The 27,218-nt window shown below is 35.1% G+C and overlaps 1 protein-coding gene across 1 annotated transcript in view; it reads right to left on the reverse strand.

The window, feature by feature from the left end:
- The window catches only part of MFN1 (mitofusin 1), a 31,993-nt gene extending 7,857 nt beyond the window's left edge, over positions 1 to 24,136 (reverse strand). Inside the window, exons 1-14 of the mRNA XM_010947810.3 lie at positions 23,979 to 24,136; positions 22,802 to 22,917; positions 18,034 to 18,169; positions 16,465 to 16,627; positions 14,117 to 14,241; positions 13,214 to 13,322; positions 11,771 to 11,878; positions 9,399 to 9,552; positions 9,215 to 9,282; positions 3,366 to 3,487; positions 1,569 to 1,695; positions 1,292 to 1,396; positions 892 to 994; positions 513 to 742 (exon numbers count right to left, since the gene is read on the reverse strand). Of these exons, the coding sequence (XP_010946112.1) occupies positions 513 to 742; positions 892 to 994; positions 1,292 to 1,396; positions 1,569 to 1,695; positions 3,366 to 3,487; positions 9,215 to 9,282; positions 9,399 to 9,552; positions 11,771 to 11,878; positions 13,214 to 13,322; positions 14,117 to 14,241; positions 16,465 to 16,627; positions 18,034 to 18,169; positions 22,802 to 22,913 (1,662 nt within the window). The 5' untranslated portion in view covers positions 22,914 to 22,917; positions 23,979 to 24,136. The remainder of the gene's footprint in view (positions 1 to 512; positions 743 to 891; positions 995 to 1,291; positions 1,397 to 1,568; positions 1,696 to 3,365; positions 3,488 to 9,214; positions 9,283 to 9,398; positions 9,553 to 11,770; positions 11,879 to 13,213; positions 13,323 to 14,116; positions 14,242 to 16,464; positions 16,628 to 18,033; positions 18,170 to 22,801; positions 22,918 to 23,978) is intronic.
- Between the last annotated feature and the right edge of the window lie 3,082 nt (positions 24,137 to 27,218).

Consider the following 27,218-nt stretch of genomic DNA (forward strand, 5'->3'; position numbering starts at 1 on the left):
CTGACTGGCAGTAGGGTTGGAGGCAGGAATGATAACAGACTGCAAATGGGCATAAGGGTATCGTTTGGGGTGTCAGAAATGTTCTAGAACTGGATTGTGGCAATGGTTTTACAACTCCATAAATTTTCTGAAAAATTACTGAATTGATAAATTCAAAACATTTTTTAAATGCTTATATTTATTCCAACTTACCTGAATTATAGAAACAAAAACTTTTAAGATAAGAAAACTTAAAAAAAAGTTTTAAAAGTGAATGCAGAACAATCTACAACAGTACTGAATGAGAAGTCTGAGATTGGCTTTCTCTTACACATAGTATACCTAATTCAGAAATGGCTCTATATCACAAATACTAGCTCACAAATAAGCAAATCTGACACAGCTAATTCTATAGAGAAAATCACATAAAAAAGGAGACTCAACTGGTAGAATCAGATACATTTCTGCACGGTTCAGCAATATCCACCTAGTAAAACGCCTACTCCAAAAAAAAAGACATGTATATATAATACCTGAAAGATAGGTTCTGATAATCCTAGAAGCACCCGCTGAGCATTTGTAGGGCCCAAGAAACGATGGACAAGGGAAGACCAACCCAGGGAAAAATGAAACACAATATCCTCTTGAAAATCTGAACATAACTTGTGGCAATTTAGGTCATAGCTGAGATCAAATTTCTTGCAAGGAATCAGTGTATGTAGTTTATTCTGTACACCAGCTGGAAGTAATGGCTTCAAATTTTCTAAAAAGAACAAAATTTCATTTTAAGAAACAACAGTATATAATGTTTTACATCTTATAAAATACCTAAAGGATTTTACAGTAAATCTTTCACCAAAAAAAAAAAAAACAAAAAAACTACACACATGAACTTGTAGATATAAAAATTACCAATAATTTCTTGCTGGGATTGAAGCATTGAAGCATTGACTTCATTGGTGCACCGATCAGCCAAATTTCTTCCCATTCCATCTTCTATGTGCTTATTTAATTCCTGTTAACAATGGGTAAATGACCACATTATTTTTTCCCTAGAACATATGCAGATTTTATTAAAAACTTAAAAAAAAAGTAAACATTTATTGATCTTATTCTTTTCTAAGAGGATAACTTTTCTGTATACTTTACAGTTTATGTTTATTATGAGAGTAAACAGGAGATGTTAATAGTTTAATCGTGTCCTGATGGCCACGTAAAGACTAGAATGGCCAAACCACCAAAGAGTGGAATAAGAGTAAGAATAAGGTAAGGAAACTGTATTTGAATAACATTTAACTACAATTTAACTTACATTTTTATATACTTTCAATACACTTGGAGTAGGATGAAACTCAGAACAAAATTCATCAACCAAAACAGAGAGTCGACAAATTTCATCTGTCATTGCACATGAAACCTAAAAATATTTTAAAAATCAGAATTAAAAACTTTAAAGATTACTGACTGCTCAAAAAATCAAGTTAAAAAAACTTAAAAAAAATTCCTTTAAGGTAACAGATAACATTTTCAATATTATCAAAAATACTCTCATTCCTAGATATTACAGTCACAAAGCTAATGTTACCCACCTTGTTTGCCACCTCCTCTGTAACCTCCCTGATTTTCTTCTTAACATCCAGTGTTAAAAGGTTCATCTGGTTTCGGATAAAGTCCAGTCTATCAATTTGGTCTTCCCTCTCTTCTATTGAATAAACCCTATAATAGTATGAAGAGTCATCATTATCAGGGTATATTAAAGCCCCAAAGAAATTAAGCACACTCACTCACTCACACATGGAATCATCTGTTAGTGTGATCCAAAAGCAACAACAACAAAAAAACCAAACTGTATTTCAACATCTAAAAGGATTCAAATATTTCACTCATAAGATGTTTCACAGAAGCTTGGATATAAACTGTCTCTCTGCTAATGTGGCACCTGAATCCCACAAAGGATTAATAATGATTCTAAAATCTCCACCCACTTCATAGATATAAACAGTCAAAATAGACCCAACTCAATACTGACTATATTTAATAAACAGGGGCCAGTAAATAGCATCCTGCAAGCCAAATCTAGCCAGCTGCTAATAAAGCTTTCCTCAAATAGAGCCACATTGCATTCCTGTGCCTATTGTGTACATGTATTTGCTCTAAAACCACGGAATTGAGTGGGTGCAAAAAAACACAGCATGGCCCACAAAGCCTAGAGTATTTACTATCTGTTAAAATTTGTCAACTTGGATGATACAGGAGAACAATGGCCTAAAGATTTTAAGATTATCTTTAGCTAAGAGTTCCCAAGACATAATCATACAAACCATCCTCAAATCACATCTTTTTTGTGCCAGATTTATTTCAATGTCCTATATTTTCATAAAAATTAGTGATATTAAGGTCAATCCGGTTGACCAATACTCACTTTAGCTATCATAATAAAGCAACCAAGCTCATAATACAGAAACAGTGCACAGGGCTGGAGATCAGACTCTAGGGTTCTGACCCTTGTGTTTTAACAAATTCTGCAAATTCTCTAATTTTGTACATAATGCATTCCTGCGTCAAAATTAGGCAACAGACTTAGATATGAGTGGAGTTTTGTTCCCAGCAAAATCAAGTACATTTAAAATTCCCAATTTTTATGTCATCTTGGTCTTACTCTTAGATGCTTTATATCTTTCCTTTCATTGGCTTAAGCCCACTTCGAAGTCCAAATGAGGCTTCACATTGTTTGTCACATAAAACAATATCCTGATCTTTGTTTCAGGTGTATCAAGTTTGTAAGAACTACCCTTTTTTTTTCGATAGTGTTAGTACTTTTGTGTATTTGTTTTCTCCTTTGTAAGATAATATAATGGAATAAAATACTGCAGTACAGTATGACATATAGAGCAGTGTTTACCACATTCACTGGCTGGCAGGCAGTATCACCTTGTTCGTTTACAAGCCAATAAAAAGCCACAACTGGCATAAAAGAGTCATTTCAAGGTTTCAATGTATGCATATATGAAAGATGAGTGATGGGTTGAATGTAAAAAAGAGGATCACCTGTTTTGGAAGTCTTTGAAAAATCCTGCTTGAAGAAGTGGTTCTTCCACTGTTTTAAAGATATTTTAAAGCCACTGAACATTTTAAAATCACAACTCACACACGAGAATACTGAGATCCAGCGAATGTAAATGATGTGTTCAAGGTTGTAGAAGAAATAATTAGTTTCAAATATTCACTTAAAATCATGTAAGTAGGCATCTGCCAAGCCTACAAGGTTGATGTTAGTGTGAAAAGTATTTAATAATGTAACAATTTGAACCGTAGTCTAAGGAATTCTAAGTGTCTAAGGAATTGACACAAAAACATTTTTATTTTGCAATAAAATGAATTCATACCTTTTCTCTGCTGCTGCCACGTTTACTGAATCCATTATGTTTTTCACAGTTTCTAGAATCTGTTTAGCTCTGATAGTGTGCTGTTCAAACTTTGTTTTCACTGCTGACTGCGAGATACACTCCTGCGAGGGCCCAAGCCATAACACATTACTGTAATTCCATCCTAACATTTTCAGGAATTTAAACACAAAAACTTGCTGTTCACATAAGGATAGAAAATAAATGTATGATAAACACAACTTAAAATTGTAAACGTTAAAAAAAATTACAAGGATTCAAAAGTAAAAAGGCTTTAACAGCAAGTTCATATCTTTGTGTAATTTTACACAGTAATGTGCAATGGTTCTTTGACTGTATTACATTTAAAAATAAATAAACAGGGTACTATTTTCAATGTTACAAAACGTTTCCTCATTAGAATTATTAATTTTACTTGGATCACCTTTACTTCTAGTCCATCTACCTTGATTTTTCTCATATTTGCAATCAATAACCTAATAAAGTTCTTAATTGGGCCATGAATTAGAATTCTACATTAAAAATATTAGTTGAATGCTATGATTCACATAAGGTTATTTAAAAAGGACTTCTGTAGATTAAAGCTTGAACAAATTGAAAAATACTCTTTAACAGCAACAACCTAATAGTTCAAATTGTCTATAGAAAAATATCTATAGCTATTTCAAAGATAACCCTACTATTGTCACTGGTCTATACTGTGTGCATACAGGTCAGAAGACCTTATCTCATCTGTTTCACCTTCAAGCTAACTGAAGCTCAAAACTCATTAATAGTTGTACAAATCAGTTAATGTTTCATGACCAGTGTTTTTTTAAACAGAAGAAAATATATTAGAAAGTATCACATATGATGAATGTGAAATTTTATCTCAATTTCAATATATATGCAAATTACTTGTTATTTAAAACATTTACTGTGATTCACCATTAAAGCTTGCAAAATGATCAAATTAAAATTGGCCTTTCACTTTTTAACAGTCAAATTCTGTACTGATGTAACATCTGGAAGTAACTGCAAGTATTAACAGAAAAATCCTATCTGGTCTTTGAACAATCAAGAAATGTTCATCTGGGTCACAACAATACCTACAATAGATGTTTTCTAGGAGATCATGCTTATCTTCTATGATAAAATTTTTTAAACTTGGAATATGCTCCCAGACTCTCCAATATTTCCATGAATTCATCCTAAACTTTATATACATAACTAGTACAAATTATGGTAATTACACCCTAAAGTATTACTATCCTTTGTCAAAATAAATAGCTTCCAAGCTTTAGAAGGTATTCACTTAATACTCTGGCACTGTATTTGTTATCTTAAAATCATTAGTATATTACGTATTCATTCAATATTCTATTTTTAATCCATTTTGCCTTCACGTCTCTAAAATGATTATTTTGTTCACTTCACTAAGATGGAAGTTTTAAATTCTCCCTTGCCATTTTAGCTGTCACCTTTGGTATTTTGAGGTATAGAAAACAACACAGATTCATTTCTTTAGCTAAAGGGCACATGAGAGTAATTCATTTAGTTAACAGTTTAAAAGCCTTCACTCAGAGCCTATGATTTTTCTTCACTGCATAGCCTCACATCTGCTCATGACCAAGTCATTTATGCATCATTCAATTATCACTAATCCTGAAGCAAATTAGTGGTAGGAAGTTACAGTATTCCTGCTCTGTACATGCCAAAGCAAAAACCACCAATAACTACATAATATTCAACATTTAAAGTGCAAACTGCTTGTTTTTAAATGTCTAAAAAAAGCTTTGATTTTACTTTAAATAATGGTCTCAAAAATGGCCAAATTAACCTCAACAAAACTATAATAAAAGCATAAAAATGTTTTTAAAAGAAAAAAAGTTAAAGAAAATTTTATGTTCCTCGATGAAGCAGATCTAGATATCAGCAATGAAGACCCCAAATTTGTAGACAACAGCACAGTATTAGAGCTAGACCAGACAAAAAGAAAAGAACTCCAAGGTTATTAGATAATATATGTTACTTCTTGATTCAAAAATACACGATGAACAAATATAAAGAAGAAAACAGGCAATCTTTTTCTAATTAAAAAGTATCTCACATTAATGTTCCCACTGATCATAAAAATACCAAGAGTTAATTGCAAGAGAAATACTCTATTCCCAAATAAGTGTAAGAAATGCCAATTTAAATAAAGTTTCTTTACTGAACCATTTCTCAGAGACCTTCAAACATAATATGCTGAAGAATCTCTGTGGGGACATATACAGCATGCAGTAGTTCCCAGACTTATTTTATCAGGAACTCCAATTTCCAAAGGAGATACTTCAAATACTACAGCAGACAATTTAAATTCCATCTTGTCAGAGTCTCCTATAGGCTGCTTTAAAAATTATTAAAGATTTAGAACCAAAACAATAATCACATCTCAAGATCATCTGATTTTCTAATAGCATCTAAAGAAGACAGCTGGCAATTTAATCATATGTAGTTACAAATTTGTAAGTATTAATATTTATATGTAATTAAAATATAAAACAAACTTGTCAGGTCCCCTTAATAACACACCCCAAACAACCAATAACATGTTATTCACCACTGCCAATGTGTTATTCTGAAATATTTTAAATGGACAGGAAAAGGGCAAAAAAGAACACCAAGATACAATATACCTTTCAAGTAAATATACCAAATGTTAACATTCAGCTTTGTTTACCTTTCCTTCTTTCTTTCCATACAAATATGTAGAGATAAGTCTATGCAGGTATTCATATATTTTTATACATACCTGTATATATATTTTCTTGCTGCACAATTTGACAGATCATTGCAACCACCACAACCTTACTACTAAATATATTAACATGTGTCTCCTAAGAACGGGGATATTTTCCTGTACAACCAGAAAATAATTATTGTACTCAGAACATTTATCACTGGGAATATTATTAACCTAACATACAGTCTATTTCCAAACTTTGCCAGTTGTCCCAAGAATGTCCTTTACAAGAAATTCACTGACATTTTATTTTATACCTCTTTTCTATCATGCAACCAAAACTATTAAGAATAGTTAATGGCCAAATATTTGGGCAAAAAATTCAGATTTCTAAACTGCCTTCAGAATATACATCTGTTCAAATATAGGCTGAAAACAATAAGAAAACATATTAACAGAATCAACATTGATTTTCTTGATTGATTTTACTTGACTTAAAATTTAACTTGGTACCCTGATCATTCACAGTATTTAGCTTCTTTTAAACCAAATGAATCTCAAGAAGTCCACTGCAAAGATCAGACCATTGGATAAAAATGGTGACTTGGTAAAGTTTTTCTTTTCACAAAAACTATCTTATAAGACTACACAAACTTACACAAAAATGAATTCTAGAAACAGAGAAAATGTGTGTAAAGGCCACCACATTCTGTGATTACAACACAAAGAAACCAAGAAAAGTTAGATGAGAAGAATCCAACATTTGAATTTCAATAACTCCTGTATTCAATAGGAAATGCCAAAAACTATAATTAAAAATAATCAACAATGAAAACTGGATACTAAAACCCAAAGAGTACATCCAAAGCTACACTCACAAATTCATAGCCCTAAATTCTTTCTCAAAGATCAAAAAGCAAAAAACAATTCCACTTATATTATGAAAGCAGTAGGAAACAGAGAATTTAATGAACAAAACTCAAAAAATGTTATTTATTAATTGATAAATTAACCAAGGAGTAGGCCTGGGTCTTTGGATAGAGCAAAGCAATCAAATCATTAGCAAATCCAATTAATGTTTAAAATACATAGACATTTCTTGTATCCTTTATATATATCCATATATAAGTCTATATAGATATATAGATAAGGGATATAAAATATTTTAAATAATTTTATACTATGAAATTATAAATTCTCAGGAATGCACAAATTTATAGGCAATCATAAATTACCAAAATTGATTTTTTAATTAATAAATTTCAGCTTTGGATAAATGTTGAAGAGTTGTCAATGTAGTTACCAAAAAGAGGTTTGCCATCCAGACAAAATTTTTTGCCTATCTGTTTATTTCTTGAGGTAAATACAAAAAATTTCCAGCTGATGCTCATTTTACATCTATCATAGTTTTAAACAAAAATTTCAAACCTCTAAAGCCTGACATTCTCTACAACTTCATGTAAAAAAAAATCTCCTGCTCAGTTTTGTCCATTTATCACTTTTAGATTCTCAAATGAACCTTTACAGTAAAAAAGAGAAATACCATGTTTCTTTCAAAAACACTAGAAAGAACAGTTCCTAAGTCTGCCTGATTGTTGCCATCACTGCAGCTCTGACTATATACCAGATTCCTAGGTCCATCCCAGCCCTACTGGATCAGTCTCTGGGGCAGGTCAGGAAGCTGCAGTTCTCTAAAGTACCTCGGGTTTCTCATGATCAGCCGGGTGTGGGAACCAGTGCTCTACAGCACATCTTTTATTCTTCTCATTCCCATCTCTTCAAGGAGATATTCTGGGAAAGCAAAAGCTGTACCAGGAACCAATAGGAAAGAGGTATAAATGTATAACTGAATAGTATATGATTTGGTAGGAAAAATGAATGACAGACACAAGACAAAAGAAAAACTCAGTAAGTAAGAAAAGAAAACAGAAACAACAACAGATACTCTCCCCGATATTTTCCCCATGGATAAAATGACTGTAACTGATGAGTGAGGAGAGCATTGAACCTTTTGCAAAAGCAAAAGGGAAAGATAATAAACAATGGTCTTTGAGTAACTGGGACATCATGTATCCTCTGCCTTAACTTGAGAGGGTATCTGCTGATTTCCCAGGGGCCTCTGAACAATTAGAGACACCTTACCAAGATAGCTGGGAGTGGGTTTTCTTTAACACTTTACCTTCATCTACCTAATGGTCTTTCTCCCTCTCACCAAATGAAAAATGGGGGATAGTGAGCAAATGTGTAACTTTAAAAATTCTGCCAAGTACATTCAACATTCATGTCCTTACTATTCATGCATTTACTACTTACAAGGAAGAATAATTACAGACGGAAGTCTTTTCAGTTCTGAAGTATTTGTGTTCATCTGGGGTAAGGAGGAGACATGCAATCTAGTAAGCAAGCTAGACAGAGCTAAATAAGAGGTAAGAAGATTAACATCTGAAGAACTTTTCAGTCAAATGTAGGATGAGTTTTAATGTCTGAATAAAACACCTAGACCAAAACATAAGGAAGCATCCTCCATCCCCAGTGCTGCACACACGTTAGCTATTCACGAACCTCAGTAGTTCCTACCAGATTCCTAAAATACAGGACCTTTATCTTAATTCTTTTTGTATTTGTTTGTTCAGGACATTTGGCATAAAACGTAGAGAATCAACAGATGACAATACAGTTTAGAAATGTAATACTTTTGTCAAATGACATTAACTACGTTCTATCTCTCTCTGCAAATAGTATGGTACAAAAGAAAAAAGATGTTCATTTTGCTCTATTATCCACCCCAACAGCAATTACATTTCTTTAATCCTATCCTTAACTACTGAATATAGGGAATTTCACTCATTGCACAACACACCAGAAAAGTGTCTCATTTAAATACAAATACATAAGGAAAAAGAGTAAGAAGAAATTACAATCTTTAATTCTCTATTCTTACGTGTCATCCATTTTGCAGGGACTTTCTTCAAACTCTCCTTGTTTCACTTGCTGTGTCAGAAACTATACTAAATAATAGCAAAGGTTATTGACAAAGATTTAAGTAGTGAAAACAGAAGATTGTGATCACTCTTCAACCAATGCTAGGGTTTTCTATTAGTTAATACATTCACAAAATTCCTACCTCAAAGATTTGTTCAAAATTCTGAAACTCCTGTAATCTTGCCTGAAATCCTTCTGCAAGTGCCCCACCTGTAATATTTAGGTGAAGATTTAAAAATCTAGTAAATAGCAAGATAGGATTTCTAGAATGCCATTTTTATAATCTATACATGAATTTCAAAAGGAAGTCTATATTGAATACATACCACCTTCTGGCATCCCCTGTGCTTTGTGCTTTCTAGCACTAAGGACTTCCTTTGCGGAAACAAAAAAGATACGATTCTGTGCTTCTAAAGGATCCACAACTTTGAGCTCCTCCACTAAGAAATGCAAGCATCTTTCCATGTGCTGTCTGCGTACCTAGAGAAAAACAGTATTAAAAGGGGCAAACATAATTATAGCCAACAGCTATAGGCCTATACTAAACTCCATTTATAATATTATAGTAACAGCTGCCATACACTCAACAAATCCAAAAATTCTAATAAATGAAGTTTGATACTTGCCTGACAAGAAATCTTTCTCTTAACTTAATGATTCTTCTTGAATATTTAATTTAAAATTCTGATGGACCACCAAATACTACACATCCATTATGAAACATATTGTAGTCAAATGTTAGTACTTAATGGCATGGGAAAGGTTCCTAATTCTGTATTAAGAATATATGAGATAGATATATATATATTTGTGTAAATTAATAGGTGGTATGCCAGCAACACCCACAAAAATGGATAACATTTTTATTTCTTCCTTATGCTTTTCCTATTTTTCAAATTTTCTACAATGAATCTATTAATGCCTTTAAAATCAGAAAATAAATGCTACAGTAAATTTGTTACAGTGAAGTTATTTTTATTTAAATTCAGAACATACATGGTGTATTTTTCTTTTAAGAAACACTGGGAATTAAAGTTGGGGAGAATGCATTAGCTAGGGACTGGGTTTGTATTATTAGGTTTAAGACTAGCATTTGGATATTTAAATTAAGAATAAGTGTTAGTAGTTAGGGTTTAGCATTATGGCCATGATAACAGACCTCCATGTTAAGACTTAATAAAATTCAGCTAAATTGGAATGGAGAAGAACAATCTGTGGGTGATATTTCCTAATTCTCTGATGATTAAATGTGACCCTGATTTGAAAAGAGCATGATTATAAAACAAGAGTTAATAACAGCAGGATATAAAGCTTCGTCTTAAGCAAAACTCCACTTCTGGGAGTGAGGGGAAGAATTAAAGCAAATAATATAATGTGAATAGTGATGAGATAGTGTAGGTTTTATTTTTTTAATGCATTTTCCAAGTTTTTTTTTTTTTACTATTAAAATCAGAAAAAGCAGTGTCAAACAAATTAAATATTACATGTAGAACAAATGCCAGATTCTCTACTCTTTTTAAACAGAAGTTTCAAACCACCAGCATGACTAAAATGAAATACAAAGCCAAAAAATACCAAGTGTTAGCAAGGATATAAATCTCTTGGAATTCTCAATCTGCTGGTGGGAATATCAAATGGTATGAGCACTTCACAAAACTCTTGGGCCACTTATTAAAACAGCATATTCTTAACCTGTAATCCAGCAATTCCACTCCTAGATATATACCTACAGATTACTGATTCCTACATTATTAACATTTTGAGTCAGATAAGTCTTTGGTTGAGGGACAGGAGCTGTTCTGTGTTATAGGATGTTTAAAAGCATCCCTAACCTCTCCTCCCACTGGATGCCAATAGCACACTCCCCTAGTTGTGGTAACAAAAAATGTCTTCAGACATGGCCAAATATTTCCTAGGGCCAAAAATCATCCAACCCCTCACAATGAGAACCACTGATATATAACCAACAGAAATATACACCAATGTGTACCAAAAACACATATATAAGAATGTGCACAGCAGCATTATTTATAATAGCCCAAAACAGGAAATTTATCCAAATGCCCATCACTATCAGAAAGAACAAATCAACGTTGTTTTCATGGGATGAAATACTACGCAGCCATGAGAATGCACTCCAACTATGCACAACAGTATGGATACAAATCACAAATGTAAAGCTGAACCAAACAAACCTGATACAGTACTAGATACTATGTGATCCCATTTTGTAAAGTTGAACAACCAGAAAAATTAATCTAGGGTATTAGAAGACATGATCAGAGGTTAGGGGTTGGGTTGGAGGATAGAGGCTGGAAGTGGCTGATACTGGGGTGCTGGTAATGTTCTGCTTCTTGATCGGGATCCTTACACAGGTGTGTTAAATCTATAAAATTAACTCACCTGGGCACATGACCTATACACTTTTCTGTTACATTATTCTTTAGAGAATTAAAATAAAACAAAAAGGAAGTTTCAAGATCTAAAATGATTAGATACTACTTTTATGACACAACTTTCCTTCAAAGTAGCTTAATACTCTGGTCCCTATCACATACCCACTTCAGGTTTTCTATAATTAGTCTTCTCAGGCAAGGGAAAAGCTGCTTATGATGTTCTGTTCTATGAAGTGTATTGTTTTCTCAGACAGCAATGTACATGACTATATTTCAAAACTTAAGGGAAAAATATAACTTACATCTTCCATATATTCTGGCTCTGATGCAGAGGCATCCCAACGATTATTCAGAATAAAAATATTAGGCTTGGAAAGTCGCTCATTTACCTTGTGAAAAAAGTGTTTTTCCTGAAAAACATCAAATACCCAACAGTATGTTTACTTTTTTAAAAAACTATTTTATTTGTATATTTATATTTGAAATTGTATTTGAATCTAAAAGTTGGAACCATTTAACAAGTGATTAACACTCACTGATAAAGGATCCCAAAGCACTCTGAGCATTAAACTTTCAAAGATGAGAAAATTAAAATATAAGAAAGCAAAAGTTAAGATTTGCCTACTCCCACAAGTCTTTTTGGAAATTCAATTTAACAAATACTCATTTATTTCTACTATATGCAGGACATAAAAGATATTGCTAAATATGATAGTCTAATTTTCAAAAAGATACTTCAAATCTTTTTGAAGATTTAGACTAAGTAAATAATAATGCAAGACACGTGTACAACATATAATAAACAATGGAGAAAGGTATGTGCCATAAATACTATAAATAAATGCTAGGAAGGAGACACCATATCCAGCTGAAATTAGAAAAAGCTCTATAAAGAAGGAAGTGGTGATTAAGATGGGCTTGAAAGTACTGATAACAGGGCTTTTTGAAGGGTAAAAAGTTGGGAAGGGGAAGAATTATATGCAAAGAGTGATATAAACAAAAGTACCAAAGTCAGAATGTGTATCAAAGTTTGTTTAACCAACACTGAAATAATGCAGTTACTCTAAAGCAGATTTTAAACATTTATCTATTTTTTTTAATACCATCAGGTTATAAACAACTGTCACTGTTGTCAAAGCAGCCTGGTTTGTGATTAGATCGAGCCATACAAACACTAATAACACAGTGACAAAACAGGTCTTGCTGGTAACACCTAGTTTTAATGGTGTTTGGCCATTAATACGCTTTTTATGCATAACAATTTTTTTTTAATTGTACACAGGTGAGCTGAAACCTAGAGTGTACACAGGTAAAGCTGGAAAAGGTTGACAAAACTCAAAACATGAAAAGCTTTGCCTGCCAGACAGGGAGGTGAGGTGGGAGTGTTACACTTTATTCAAGAGACTTAAGTCAATAGCCTAACAATGCTGGTGACTGTTCCTTCAGAAACTGGCAAATAACCACAGTGAATGTCAACAACATACATGTATCACACCTTGAACTGAAATATTCACTAGAAGTTAGAGCCATTATTAAACCCTAGATAGCTACTGAAACCCTGGGAACACTCACGAAGACCAGAATCAGCCTTTCTAAGTCCCACAGAAACACAAACTCCTTTGTTCACCCCTGATATTAAGAGGTTCTTTCTAATCCATGATTTGGATTTCCCTCACTTTTCAGAGTTAAAACAGACATCATTTCACTTGCTATCACTCATACAAAATAATGTGATTAGATCCTACCGTGTTCATTAGTGTTGATTCAGAGTTTGCAACCAAAACGAAGACATCAGCATCTAAGCAAAACTTATCAATCCAGCTGTCCAGCTCGGTAGTGACATCTGTACCTGGACTAAGGGGAATAACAAAAATTGTATTACATAGTCTTTAAAAAGAAAATTTGGATTACAGAGAGAGAACTTTTTAAAACTTTTACAATTATTTGAAGCCTAAAGGATAGGATTTCTACCAGTTATCAGCTTGAAGCCTAAGAGATTTAGAGTACTTTCTCACCTATCAGAGAGAAGATGTGGAAAGCCGAGAATTTGTGCTTTATATATATTTCTATTCTGCTGACAACTCCCAGAGCCTATCTAATTGACAACTTCACAAACGCTAAAAAAAGTTTATTTACTAAAGACAGAATACTTCAATTTTTGACAAGGCAAGTAACATGGTCAATATTTTAATCTTTTAAATCTTTATGCTTTGGAAGGCTGAAAATAAGTACAGGAAAACAAAAATAAACTAGGCTAAAACATAATCAAAAATGAAGGTATAAGCAGCTATTTTCAGTATAGCTCAGAGATTTAAGTGCTTATAAGCATAAATAATTTTTTTAAAAAACACCTGCTACACATAAATTCAATATACAACCTATACTATAAAAAGTGTACTCCAACTGTTTATACATTGGCTTAATGTATCCTATGACAGCCCCGCCAATTATCCAGACTACAAAGTCAGTCTAGAGAAACAAAACAGAAGCGCCACAATTCTTGAAATTTCCTGTAATAAAGTTACAATCTAGCAAAGAACAAAGCAGCAACTGACCATTTTACATTTTTATGTAATACACGCCAAAGTAAGCAGCACTTCTATTAAATAAAACTTTACAATGAGAAAACAATTCACACGTAATTTTACCTGTCCACTAAAACCAGGTCATCTCTCAAGAGGGCACATTTTGCTTTTGGCCAAAACACATGTACGAGACAGCCAGCTTTCAAGTCTTTGTCCATATGAAGGGCATGGGCCAGCTGATTAACTGTCTAAAGTAGGAAGGAAAGAAAAAATTAAACTCTACTTACAACCAAATTGAATAAAAATTTAACATATTATGATTTGGTACAATATTTATTTTTTCAAAACGTAGAAAATGCAGAACTTTAAATAATTTGAAATGAAACCCATCTGAGCAATCTTGAGAAATCTGAGGTTTAAAATGATCAAATAGAAAAAAAAAATAGTACCCTTGAAACAGTTTACTCAGTATCATTCTGCAAAAATAATCCAGGCTGGAAACATTCTAAATGCCCAACAAATGGCACTCTGGAAATGGAATCCTATGCAACCCCTGAAATTGATATGGTATATATGAGAAGAAATGCACACTATTTTTTAGAGGAAAAAAGTGTATCAGAAAATAGCATATATGATTAAAAAAAGCATTTTGTTTTAAAAATACAGAGAAACACCAATTTAACTCTATACCAAAGAATTTCCACTGGTTTTGGAAGTGTGTGAGTTTTGGAGTTTCTCCTCTTTTTGCCTAATTGTATTTTCTGACTCTTCTAAAATGAGTTTATTGCTTAGTAACTAAGGGGGGGAAACAAAAGACATGTCACCAGGCAGTTACTTATCCACACACGCCTCCTTGAAATTAATGATTATGCCTTCTCTTTCTATTTAATTACAATATTTCTATTTCTCAAGATGACTTCTGACATACTTAGTTTATTACCTTTCATGTATGTGTTAAGTTAAACATACAATACAAAAGGTTTAAAACAAAATTAGTAATCAAGGAAAGGGCATCAGCACATGTATCTGTATGGTTCTTTTGTGATTTGTATGCAATTTTACAGGGAAACATCTATTTTCAAGTGGGCACAACAGGGTTGAAGTGAATTTCCACAGCAACAATGCTAGGTAGGTTTTTGGTTTTTGTTTTTTCTTTTTGCTTGCTTTCATAAACTTTCTGATAGATTTATAAACTTGTATTAAAATCCTGATGCCTTACCTATAAAATTAGGATAATAAAAGCATCTATCTGACAGAGTTGTGGTGATGTTTGAGTTATTACAAGTATTTAAAATAGTGCCTGGTACACAACAAGTGTGCAAGAGTATTAGCTATTATTGTCGCATTTATTTTACTAAGTGAACTATTATCACCAAAGACTCAAAGTCTATTTATACCTTAAAGCAGGCCACTTATTGAGATAAACAAATTTAAATTCTGCAGTAGGGGAGAGGAGTAAAAGAGCAAGAAGAAAGAGGACTGGAGGTAGAGAGCACAGATCACGAAAAATGAGATGACTACCTTGAAACAGCACAGCACGCTTGACTTTGAGGATCTTAAGCCACAGGTAGTTGGAATTCTGATTTGGTAAAAATCTTGATTACAAAGTGATGCCTTCATTTGTATGGGTTAAAAGTTTGAAAAATGTTTTCCTAAATATCATCTCATGTATTGCTCATAACTAATCTGAACAGTATTACACAAACTGAGTTACCAGTTCTGATCAAACAGCAAACTCACAGAACGAGAACTAGACCTATGAATTCACCTACAGTGTAGCCCAAAATTAAAACAACATGGATCTACACACACTGAACTTTTGCATTCGTGGGAGAGATCTTAAGACTGAGAGAAAGTAACCACAGTGAGAAACACTGCCTTTACCAATTGCTTTCATTCCAGAGTAAACATCTTGCATCGTAATTGCTTTTCCTTTATTTCTTCTTTTGGCTGAAAAAATCTAGTGCCACTGAATTCCCTAAGAAACCTAAGAAAGGTAGGGAACTACCATTGGCATTTATCTGAGAAAGCTATGACATTTACTCATGAATATGCTTACCAAATACTCCAATGGTAAAAAGTTTCTAAAGGCACAGACATGTGTCAAAAACAGATTCCAGAGCCCAATTTTTTAAACAAAGTTTACTGCAGAAAGTAAATATTTGAGATTAAACAGCAACAGCACACTTCAATAACGTTCTTTTCACTGGGAATATCATTTTTAAAACTTCACAAACTTTTAATTCTAATTTACTTTTATTTAAGGACAGGTTTTATGCTTTCAGTTATTTAGCTCTGAAGCAAAAGAATAAAATTCAAAACATTAATGATGGTTGTAAAAGCTATGAATAGAAACAGTAAAGATTCTTCCATCTCCAGCAACGCAGACATCTTGTAAAACATTTTTTAAAAGAACAAGTTAAGGGCATTATTTCAGGTACATTATTGTTGCTAAAGGTCCAATAGTATACCTTCACACTCTTTTTTTCATCTGATCCTTCTGTCATGAGATAGGCTTTATCTCCATCAGTCCCTTCAACACTCAGGAAGCAATTAGTTGTATGGCCAATTCCACTAGGGAGGACTTTATCCCACAACATGGCATTGATAACAGAGCTCTTCCCACTGCTCGTCCTGAAGAATGAATACATAAAATCATGAAAAACAAAACATAACAGTAAAAACTTTGTTCTTTCACTGGGTCGAAGGCCAACTTTTTTAGAATGGAAATTTTGTAAATTTCATCAGATTACACTTTCCATGAAAACGTTGACAACTTGATTTACACAACTGTTGGCAATGCACATTTCAGAAAAATTGAGGAAAACAAATCCTACATTTCCCATAAAGCTATCCTTGCCCTTTCTACCTTTCTTGCTTCTTGAGGAAATCTGAAATCACAGCCTACTTGTCCCAACACAGTATTCACATCTCCAGATGTGGTCTAATATCCCATCTTCTTAAATCTGGGCTGGACCTTTCTCACAACCAAAACTAACTCCTATTTCTCCTTCTCAAGTAGGACAACTGAGTCATCACTTCTTCAGGAGGCCTCTTCCCTCCCACTCCTACTCCACCCTACCTGAGGTGTGGCCTCCTTCATGGACCTACTTCCTACTAGACTGTGTAAGGCCCTGAGAATATGGTCAAGTGGGGGAAGCAGACAACACCAACAAAAAACAAAAACAAAAAACAAACCAAAAAACCCACAGAGCTTTGTGAGAAGTTTTCAAGGACATAAACAGGGTGCTTTAGTAGAGAATAACCAAAAAGGAATACCTCAGACAGAGTGGTCATGGAAGGTTTCTGCTGTAGTAACGTTTAGGATGAGATGTGAAGACTGAGGAGGAGCCAGACATAGAGCAAGGCAAAGAGAATTCTAACTACAGGAAATTGCAAGTGCTAAAGCCCTAAGATGGAAAATATCTTAGAAGCCCTATGAGGTTAGTTTAGTGAGTAAATTAATGCCTCCACTGGTACACAGCATATGATATCTGAACAACCAAGTACGGGCCTAGTCATCTTTGTATCCCATGTGCCTAACAGAATGCATGGTATATAGGTAGTTAACAAATGATCCTTAGATTAATGCATGAGCTGTGGCAGAGATTGTTACTCTACCACTCCAGGAGTTATGTTATCGAATGGCACTTCCCATTCTCCCTCTGGGAATCATGGAGCTGAAAATCCTTTTGGAAGATACACCTGATAATCAATAGAAGTTTAAAACAGTAAGTCACAAGTTATATTTATCACTTGTTTTTCTATTCTTATAACTGGCAGAAGCCAATTCTTAGAGGTGAGCATCCTTAAAAAAATATGACTGCCTTTGATAAAGCTTTATGTTATACCAGGAGCTATAATGAACAAATTCTTTCACATGCTGATAGCTTTAACATTTAACACAGGCAGAAACTGTTGTGAAGAGGAGAGGGAGGAATAGCACTTGCTGAAACATTAGAAACAAAGCTAGGGATATGATCAAGAAAAGCCACTAATTTCTGAAAACTACCCTTGAGAAGAAATAATAAAAGGATTACCTGCCAAAAAATGCCACTTTCATGTGTCTCCGAGACAGCACCTCACCAATGATGGAAAGCTTGTTTTTATACCTCTGTATTTCTATCAGATCATCCTCAGTAGCTACTTGGTCAAGTTCTGGATTCTTGTATGTTGCTATAAAATTGAAATGGTATTAGAGAAAGTAATAAAGATGAATATTAAGTATAAAACACAATACTTCAGATATGCATATATTTAGCTTTGTTCTGTATTAACATGCCATGAGAAAATAAAAATGCCATGCTATCTGAATATCTGATAAAAGGTAAATGCCTCGTTGCAATGGGTCATAAAAATACCATCCAAAAGAATTTCAAAATAATTAAAAATTACTTAAGTCCAGTCAAAAGGGTCATTTATTAGTCATCTAGGTTTCAAAGATACAAAATACCCACCTAAGACAAAATCGCACTTCTGATTAGAGAAACTAGAACCCAATAGCCACCTAGTATTATTCCATCCTGACAGCTTTAAATCTTGAAGTCAGAAGAGGAATTCACATGCTAATAGAGTGAGGTTTGAATGGGTACCCCACCCTCCCCCCACCAAAAGATATGGTTCAAGGTCTTCAAGCTAGGTAAGACCTTGCTATTTTACAACTTCTTGTCTTCTTCCCACACAGATGGAGCAAAACAGCTAACATGAAAAGAGAACTGCAGATTGTATCCCACTGTCGGGTTTGGGGGTAACTGCCTACCCCAGCCCCAACCTCCCTTCCTCCAAGAATAGGGGTACCTACAAAAGCAAGGATTTGAAAAGGAGAAAAGAATTTCAGTTTTGTTTATATTCCAATAATATAAATTTTTACATTTATATATTTATCATCTCATTTTGAAGGTGAAAACATGGAGATTCTTTAGCTATCTGAATGGTGCCAGTTAGAGACAAAAATTGACACGACTTACCAGGTGATCATCTAATTAAACTTGAGCTTTACATCATACTTTTCAAGTACATTAAAAAAATACATGCAATTTGGTGAATAAAAGTGAGACTGGCTTAAGTATCATTACTTTCATCATTGTTTTTCATTTTATTCTTGCTCTTACTTATTCTTCCTAACTTACTTGCTTTGCCTCTTTTTTTGCAACATTTTTTTTCTGAGATTCTAGAACCAGTAATATAAGAAAATAGGTTAAGGAGGGGTCCTCAGAGAAGGAGAACCATAAATGGCTTTCTTGACATAAGAGAATCCATTTCAGTCTAAGCCATTTTGGTATCTAAGTTTGGCCACAGTGCTTGTCCTTGAACAGGTCTCAGTAACCAATGATCTTAAGGGAACAAAGGAATGCGGGGACAGAGAAAAGGCAAACATTAGTGCAGTGATAAAGTGGAGCCTAGTCCCTCCTCAAGGGAAATACGTAATAGTATATCTTTGAGTTCTCTGGGAACTAAGGATACCACCTGGGTGGAGGAAGGAATGTTGGCCCTGCTTACTTCAATCAACCATGACCTGAACTCTGTCAACCTTTGCCCCAATTGTATGCTGAATTCTCTGCTCAAGCCCCTTCATGAATACTTACGTACCCTTAGCTTAAAACTTCCCCAGTTCTGCTGTTCTGGGAGACACTGCTTCAGGAAAGACCTCAGTTTTCTCCCGACTTGCTGAAAGTAATAATAAATCCTTCCTTCTCCCTATCTTTGGTTTGGTTGTGTCTACTGGCTCAACACCCAAGAAGCAAACTCAGGTTTCAGGTAATAGTAACACTGAATTCATCTAAATTCTAAAGCTGCCATTCGCTAGCTCCTAGGAGAATGTTCAATTCATTAACAGGCTCAATATACAGAAGATGTTACATTTAACTTCATCTTCACTTCCCACCAACTTTTTAAGAATAAAATATTATTCAAAAGCCACTGTGCCATGTCAAATTCTTTCCAAATTGAAAACTAAGATTCTGCTGTTGCATTTCTTTACACTAACAATGAAATATCAAAAAAGTAAAGTTAAAAAAAAAAAAAATCCCCTTTAAATTCTCATTAAAAAAAATAATTAAGAATAAACCTGATCAAGGAAGTGAAAAGACTTATATGCAGAGAACTATAAAACATTGATTGAGAAAATTAAAGATGATTTAAAGAAGCAGAAAAATATCCTATGCTCTTAGATTGGAAGACTATCATTAAAATGGTCATACTACCCAAAGCAATCTATAGATTTAATGTGATATCTATCAAATTACTCAGGACATTATTTGAGAACACTGAGGATTTTTCCTGAAGCAGTGTCTCCCAGAACAACAAAATTGGAGAAGTTTTAAGCTAAGGGTACATGAGCATTCATGAAGGGGCTTGAGCAGAGAATTCACCATAAAATTGGGGCAAAGGTCAACAGAGTCCATTTCACAGAACTAGAACAAATAATCCTAAAATTTATATGTAATCACAAAAGACCCAGAATTGACAAAGCAATACTGAAGAGTGAAGTTGGAGGAATAATCCAGACTTCAGACAATACTACAGAGCTAGAGTAATCAAAATAGCATGGTCTTGGCACAAAAACAGACATATGGATCGATGGATCAGAATAGAGAGTCCAGAAACAAACCTACACACCTAGAGTCAATCTTTGACAAAGGAGGCAAGAACATACAATGGAGAAAAGACAGTCTCTTCAGCAAGTGGTGTTGGGAAAACTGGATAGCTGCATGTAGATCAATGAAGTTAGGACACTCCCTCATACCTTACACAAAAATAAACTCAAAATGGCTCAAAGACTTAAACATAAAACAAGACACCATAAAACTCCTAGAAGAGAACACAGGCAAAACATTCTATGATATAAATCGCAGCAATGTTCTCCTAGGGCAGTCTATCCAGGAAATAGAAATAAAAGCAAAAATAAACAAATGGGACCTAATTAAACTTAGAAGCTTTTGCACAGCAAAGGAAACCATAAACAAAACAAAGAAAACTTACAGAATGGGAGAAAATATTTGCAAATAATGTAACTGACAAGGGCTTAAATTTCCAGAATACACAAACAGCTCACACAACTCAGTAACAACAACAACAACAAAAAAAACCTCAATCCAACAATAGGCAGAAGAGCTAAACAAACATTTCTCCAATGAAGACATTCAAATGGCCAACAGGCACATAAAAAAATCTTCAATATTGCTAATTATCAGAGAAATGCAAATCAAAACTACAATGAAGTGTCACCTCAAAACCAGTCAGAAATTGCCATCCTTTAAAAGTCCACAAATCGTAAATGCTGGAGAAGGTATGGAGAAAAAAGGAATCCTCCTACACTGTTGGTGGGAATGCAGTTTGGTGCAGCCATTATGAAAAACAGTATGGAGATTCCTTAAAAAACTAAAAATAAACTTATCCTATGATCCAGCAATCCTACTTCTGGGCATATGCGCAAAGGAAGCTCTAATTTGAAAAGATACATGCACCGCAATGTTCACAGCAGCACTGTATACTATAGCTAAGACATGGAAGAAACCTAAATGTCCATTGACAGATGACTAAGAAGTTGTGGTGTATTTATACAATGGAATGCTACTCAGCCATAAAAAAGAATAAAATGCCATTTGCAGCAACATAGATGGACTTGGAGATCGTCATTCTAAGTGAAGTAAACCAGAAAGAAAAACAAAAATATCGTATCACTTATATTTGGAATCTAATTTTTTTTTTAAAAAGGTCACAAATGAACTTATTTACAAAACAGAAGCAGACTCAGAGACATAGAAAACAAACTTATGATTGGAGAAGTTGGGAATTCAGGATTTGTGGATACTAACTACTGCACACAAAATAGATAAACAAGGTCCTACTGTATAGCACGGGGAACTATATTCAGTATCTTGTAATGGCCTATAATAAAAAAATATGAAAAGGAATATACATATATACACACTCACACACATGCATAAATGAATCACTATGCTGTATACCAGAAATTAACACATTGCAAATGGATTATACTTTAATTTTTTTAAAAAAGGAAAAGAAAACTAAGATTCTGTACCAGTACTTTTCTTCCTCATTCAACAGCAAAACTTGAATTGTGTCACGTTTGGTGATGATAGAATAAAAAGGCAGGGTCCCTACTCTCAAGGAACTCAAAATCTGGTGAAGGAGGATTGGGAGGGATAAGGCAAAAAGTCTGATTCTACCAGCCTACCAAATGTTTCCCACTGGAGTTTACACAATCCCTACCCTTGAAGGTCAACAATTATCTCTAAAGTAGTATTCTGTAGTAGGACGTCCTCATCACCTTTGTTTGAACAGTTACATTCACTTTAAGATAACTCCTTTTGTTCTATTCCCACTGTACCCCAGCCTCATTTGAGAGGATAAGACACGTCTGAGATCTTGGCTTAACTGCTGAGTGGATGGAAGACATAAGTATAATGGCTAAATGTGGGCTGCCTGACTTTAGTCTGGGTATTTACCAGCTGTGTGATCTTAGGTAAGGTGCTTAATTTTTCTGTGCCTTAGTTCATTCATCTTTAAATGTGTGATTAAAATCTGCCTCAGTGCTGATCTGAGGATTAAATGAGTCATTAATGTAATGAAGTGCTTAGAGTAATAATACCTCACACACAAGCATCCTTTTTTAGTTGCTGTAATAATCTTCAATCTTGCTCCTTTGGAAGGCAGAAATGGGTTTTATTTGTATCCCTCATCTAGCATAATGCCCTATATGTGTTCAGTAACCAAAGCTGAAAGAATAAAGCACCTTTATATATTTTCAAAAGTAATTTATTTTAAAAACTTAGAGGAACTAACCTTCAACAAAACGTGATCCTTCAGTAACAAACTCCAGTAACTGATCAAATATCCCAGTAATCGCCTTCTTAGCCAGCACAAAGTGCTTCAGTGGAGAAGCAGTTTCCGCCATTATGCTGAAAATAAAGTTAGAAAAGTACAAATTAAACTGGATGCTGAAGATACGTTAATTAATGACACTTTCCAGCGACATTAACTCCCCAATTGAATAAATGAAACAAACTTCCAAAATAACTTGCAAATAATTGTGTTTTGGGGTAGAAGTGTTTTAGTCAGATAATTAAAGAATCCTTTGGGGTGATATTCCACTAAAATAAGTGAATCCTACTGGCCAAAATAGTGGCTGCAATTTCTACTTTAGTTCCCTTTGCTGACAATGAAACTGGCTAAATTCTGATTGCACGTGACTCAGGAACAGGGTGAGTGAGATGAAGTCAAATTCACGAACAGTAAGTTAAGTTTCTCAACCTGGACATCTAGGCGGGTGGAGGTGGATATACAAAGTCAGGGGAAAAGAATTCCAAGTTTATAATGCAATTCTAAGGTTTAGAAAGTAGTTCTCATCACAACGAACAGAGGGACAAGCCTTAAAGCGAGCATTAAAATTTTCAGCCAAAATACCAAGAGCTTCAAGGAATACAAGAAAAATTTTTGAGGCAGCTTCTCATGAAAAGACACCAAACAAAAATAATCATACGCTAGTCTAATCCCGATGTGTATGTGTATAAAATGGAGCAGAGTGGCCGTAAAAAAAGCTGAGCTTTCCAAAGGGTCAGCAAACGACTGAGCGAAGGAGCCGCACGGGAAAGCACGGTGAGGGCAACAACCCGATTCAGCTGGGTGTGAACACCTACCTTGGGGAAAGGCCTTCCCCGCCTTCCACACCAGGCGCAGGAGCCCCGCCCGCAGGGCTCGGCGCCAGACCCCTCCACCGCCCCTCGTGCGCCGGCCCCGGCTCGGGCTCCCTGCCCCCCTGGCTCCGGCCTCGCGGGCTCCGCGGGCCCGACCCGGCCGCCGGCCCTGCCCGCAACCCGGCTGGCTCGCTCCTTTTCCGCAGGACGGCGGCGGCGTCTCGTCACAGAGCCCCACGCACGACTCCCCGTCCCCTGTCCCTGGCCGGGCGAAGGTCACCCCGAGCAAAGTGAACCGGCCGGCAGCCGAGGCAGCGGACGCTCACCCTGTCCCGGCTCCGACTTGTCACCCGGCAACCGCAACTCAGCCACAACCCCCAAATCGCCTCATTCTTCCATGAGAAGCTGGGAGACGGGGAGGCGGCGGGAGTAGAGGCAAAAGGGCGGTCACTTCCGGTCTCATGTCCTTCCCGATTTTGTTTGGCTCCGTAGCCGGAAGTGTGTCTACGCCGATCACCATTTTTCTTCCGGGCAGAAGGCAAGAAGTTGTTGTGGGCAGGGAATGCTACCAGAAGAATGCTTTTCCGTTCACTCCCAACTTGGGCTTCCCCTCCCTGTCCCTTCAAAGTTTCCAAGGCTCTGCCCAGCCTGGGCGTAGCTAGCTGCCAGTGGCTGATTTAGTGAGGAGAGCTAAAAGGAGGAGGGGTGGGATGAGATAAGGTGGGGTCGGGGTGCCGGACCAGAAGGATTCCAGCTTACAGGGCCAGCAGCGATAAGGGAAAACCTTTTGACCTTTTCACTACCCTCTATTCTTGCGTGATTTACTTCCTGAGCTTGGAGTATAGCTGTGTGTGGGTGGGTGCTTGTTGAATTACAGGTGAAACTTAGAAAATTGATGTATTCTTGACTAGTGCTTCTCAAATTTTGTACTTAGGAATTTTGTACTGGAGGATTTTGTTAAGCTGCAGATTCTGATTTATTGGGAGAGTGCGTTTCTAACATCGGTGGAGAGCCGCCGCCGCCGCCGCTGCCGCTGCTGCTAGTCTGCACAAGCTCAACGGAAATTCCTGGAATTTCTTTCTAGAGTTGGCAAGTGAGGCGCAGTTTTGCAACTGAGGCCATTTCATCTTTCTGAGCCTCAGGTACTTCATCTGTAAAATCAGAGTTCTAATACTTGCTTTATGGGTAGGCTCTAGTACGCAGTTACTCAAACACTAATCTAGGTGTTGCTGGGAAAGTATTTGTGATTAACATCTACAATCAGTTGACTCTGTGTAAAGGGGATTAGTTTGGGTAATCTGGGTGTGTTTGATCCAGCCAGTTAAAAGACTTAGGAGAACTGGGATTTCTCTAATAAAGGAATTCTGTCTGTGGACTGCAGTATCAGTTCCTGCCCAAGAATTTCCATTCTGCCTTTAATGATGGCTTGCCCATTATTAGATATATATATATTTGTAAACAACGAAAAATTTATTCTTTCACAGTTATAGATGCCAAATGTCTATAAAGTAAGTGTCAGCAGGCCTCACCTTCCTCTGGAGACTCTAGGGGGAGGTTGCTTCTTTGCCTCTTCCAGCTTCTGGTGGCTACAGGCATTCCTTGGCTTAGGGCTACATAACACCAATCTCTGCCTCCATCCTCAGGTGAACCTTCACATGGCCTTCTCCCGTTTGTCTTCAATCTCCCTCTCCTTTCTCTGATACAGACAGACACCAATCACTAGATCCAGTATGGGGCTTTGGATCCTGGATCCTAAATCCAAAACGATCTCAAGATCCTTAAGTTAATTACATCTTCAAAGGCCCCATTTCCAAGTAAGATCATACTCACAAGTATCAAGAGTGAGGACCTGGATATATATTTTTGGGAGATACTACTCAACCTTTTACATATGTATTATAAATATTTTCTTTAGCCTACAGCTTGCCTTTTCACCTTTAAAATTTTTTAAAATTTAGTTAATTTACAATACTGTTTCTGATGTACAGCAAAGTGATTCAATTTTTATATATGTTCTTTTCACATTCTTTTCCATGATAGTTTATTACAAGATAGTGAATATAGTTCCCTGTGCTATACAGCAGGACCTTATTGTTTATCTGTTTTATATATAGTAGTTTGTATCTCCTAACCCCCCAAATCCTAATTTATCCCCCCCACCATTTTCCCCTTTGGTAACCATAATTTGTTTTCTATGTCTGTGAGTATGTTTCTGTTTTGTAAATAAGTTCATTTGTATCATTTTTTAGATTCCACAAATAAGTGATACCATATATTTGTCTTTCTGTATCTGACTTACTTAGTATGATAATCTCTAGGTCCACCCATGTTGCTGCAAATGGTATTATTTCATTCTTTTTCATGGCTAAGTAATAGTCCATTGTGTGTGTGTGTGTGTGTATGTGTGTGTGTGTATATATATATATACCCCCCACATCTTTATCCCTGCATATTTTGGATTTGCCTAAGCCAGCCCTATATTCCTTGCAGTAAATTTCTTTATCGTGAAATACATTTTGATAGAAGCGCAATTCTAAGGATTCCTAGCAGAAATGACTAGCATACTGTTTATGTAAGTGTTTTTGTTTATGGTCTGGAGAGGGAGGGTGGGGAGAAGAGATAAAGGATTAAAAAGCACAAAATATGGTGTAATCAAAAGCTTTCCTTTGTACTTGCCTGACCAATAAGCACTCTATTTTACAATCATGTTAAGGCATTAAGCAAAAAGGAATGAAATTTTAAGGATGAATTTCAAGCATCAACTAGCATGTGAAGGGTGAAAGCCAGTTACCACTTTAGGGATCACATGTTCATTCAACAAATATATATTAAAGAGGAAATATTTTAATGAAAAAGCATGGATCTTGATCTGAAGACTTCAGTTCAAATCTAGACTATGCCAGTTAATAGTTATGTTGAAACCCCTAACCACTCAAATCAATTTTGAGCATAGGGACTCTCAAAGTGAAGTTTTACTTATATTGCTTGAATTTTTAAAATCATAATGATATCCCTTTGTTAGTTTGATATCCCTTTGTAAATAATAACTACATGTTTAATATAATTCTGGTATTTCAAAGTAAAAATGACATTGCATATTATAAATTATAAAAATAAGTGTTTTAATATAATAAGTAATAAATAATTTAATCCATTGTTTTTCTTTTTATGGAGGAGACTCATAGGCAAAGACCAGCAGAGTAAACATAAAGAAGGAAGGAAAAAATGAAAATATAGAGGCTAAAACAAATAGAAATTAACAACAACTAAAATTTAATTATGTGAAAAACTTACACGTTTGACATACTACTGCCAAATCTGTTTAAGAATGTCAAAATGCGTGAAGACACAAACCAAGGGGGAAATAACTCTAGATATATGATATCATAAAGGCCAATAAATTTGAAAACTCAGATGAAGTTTGAAATTTCTGGGAAACCATCAAATACCAAAAGTAGCCTAAGAAAAAATAGGAAAAAAACTAATAAGCATTCAAAAAACTGAAATGGCAATTTCCCATATATACAAAAAAAAAAAAAAAAAAAAAAGCCAGGCCTAGATGATTT

Source organism: Camelus bactrianus, chromosome 1 (assembly GCF_048773025.1).
Source record: "Camelus bactrianus isolate YW-2024 breed Bactrian camel chromosome 1, ASM4877302v1, whole genome shotgun sequence".
Classification (NCBI taxonomy): Eukaryota; Metazoa; Chordata; class Mammalia; order Artiodactyla; family Camelidae; genus Camelus; species Camelus bactrianus.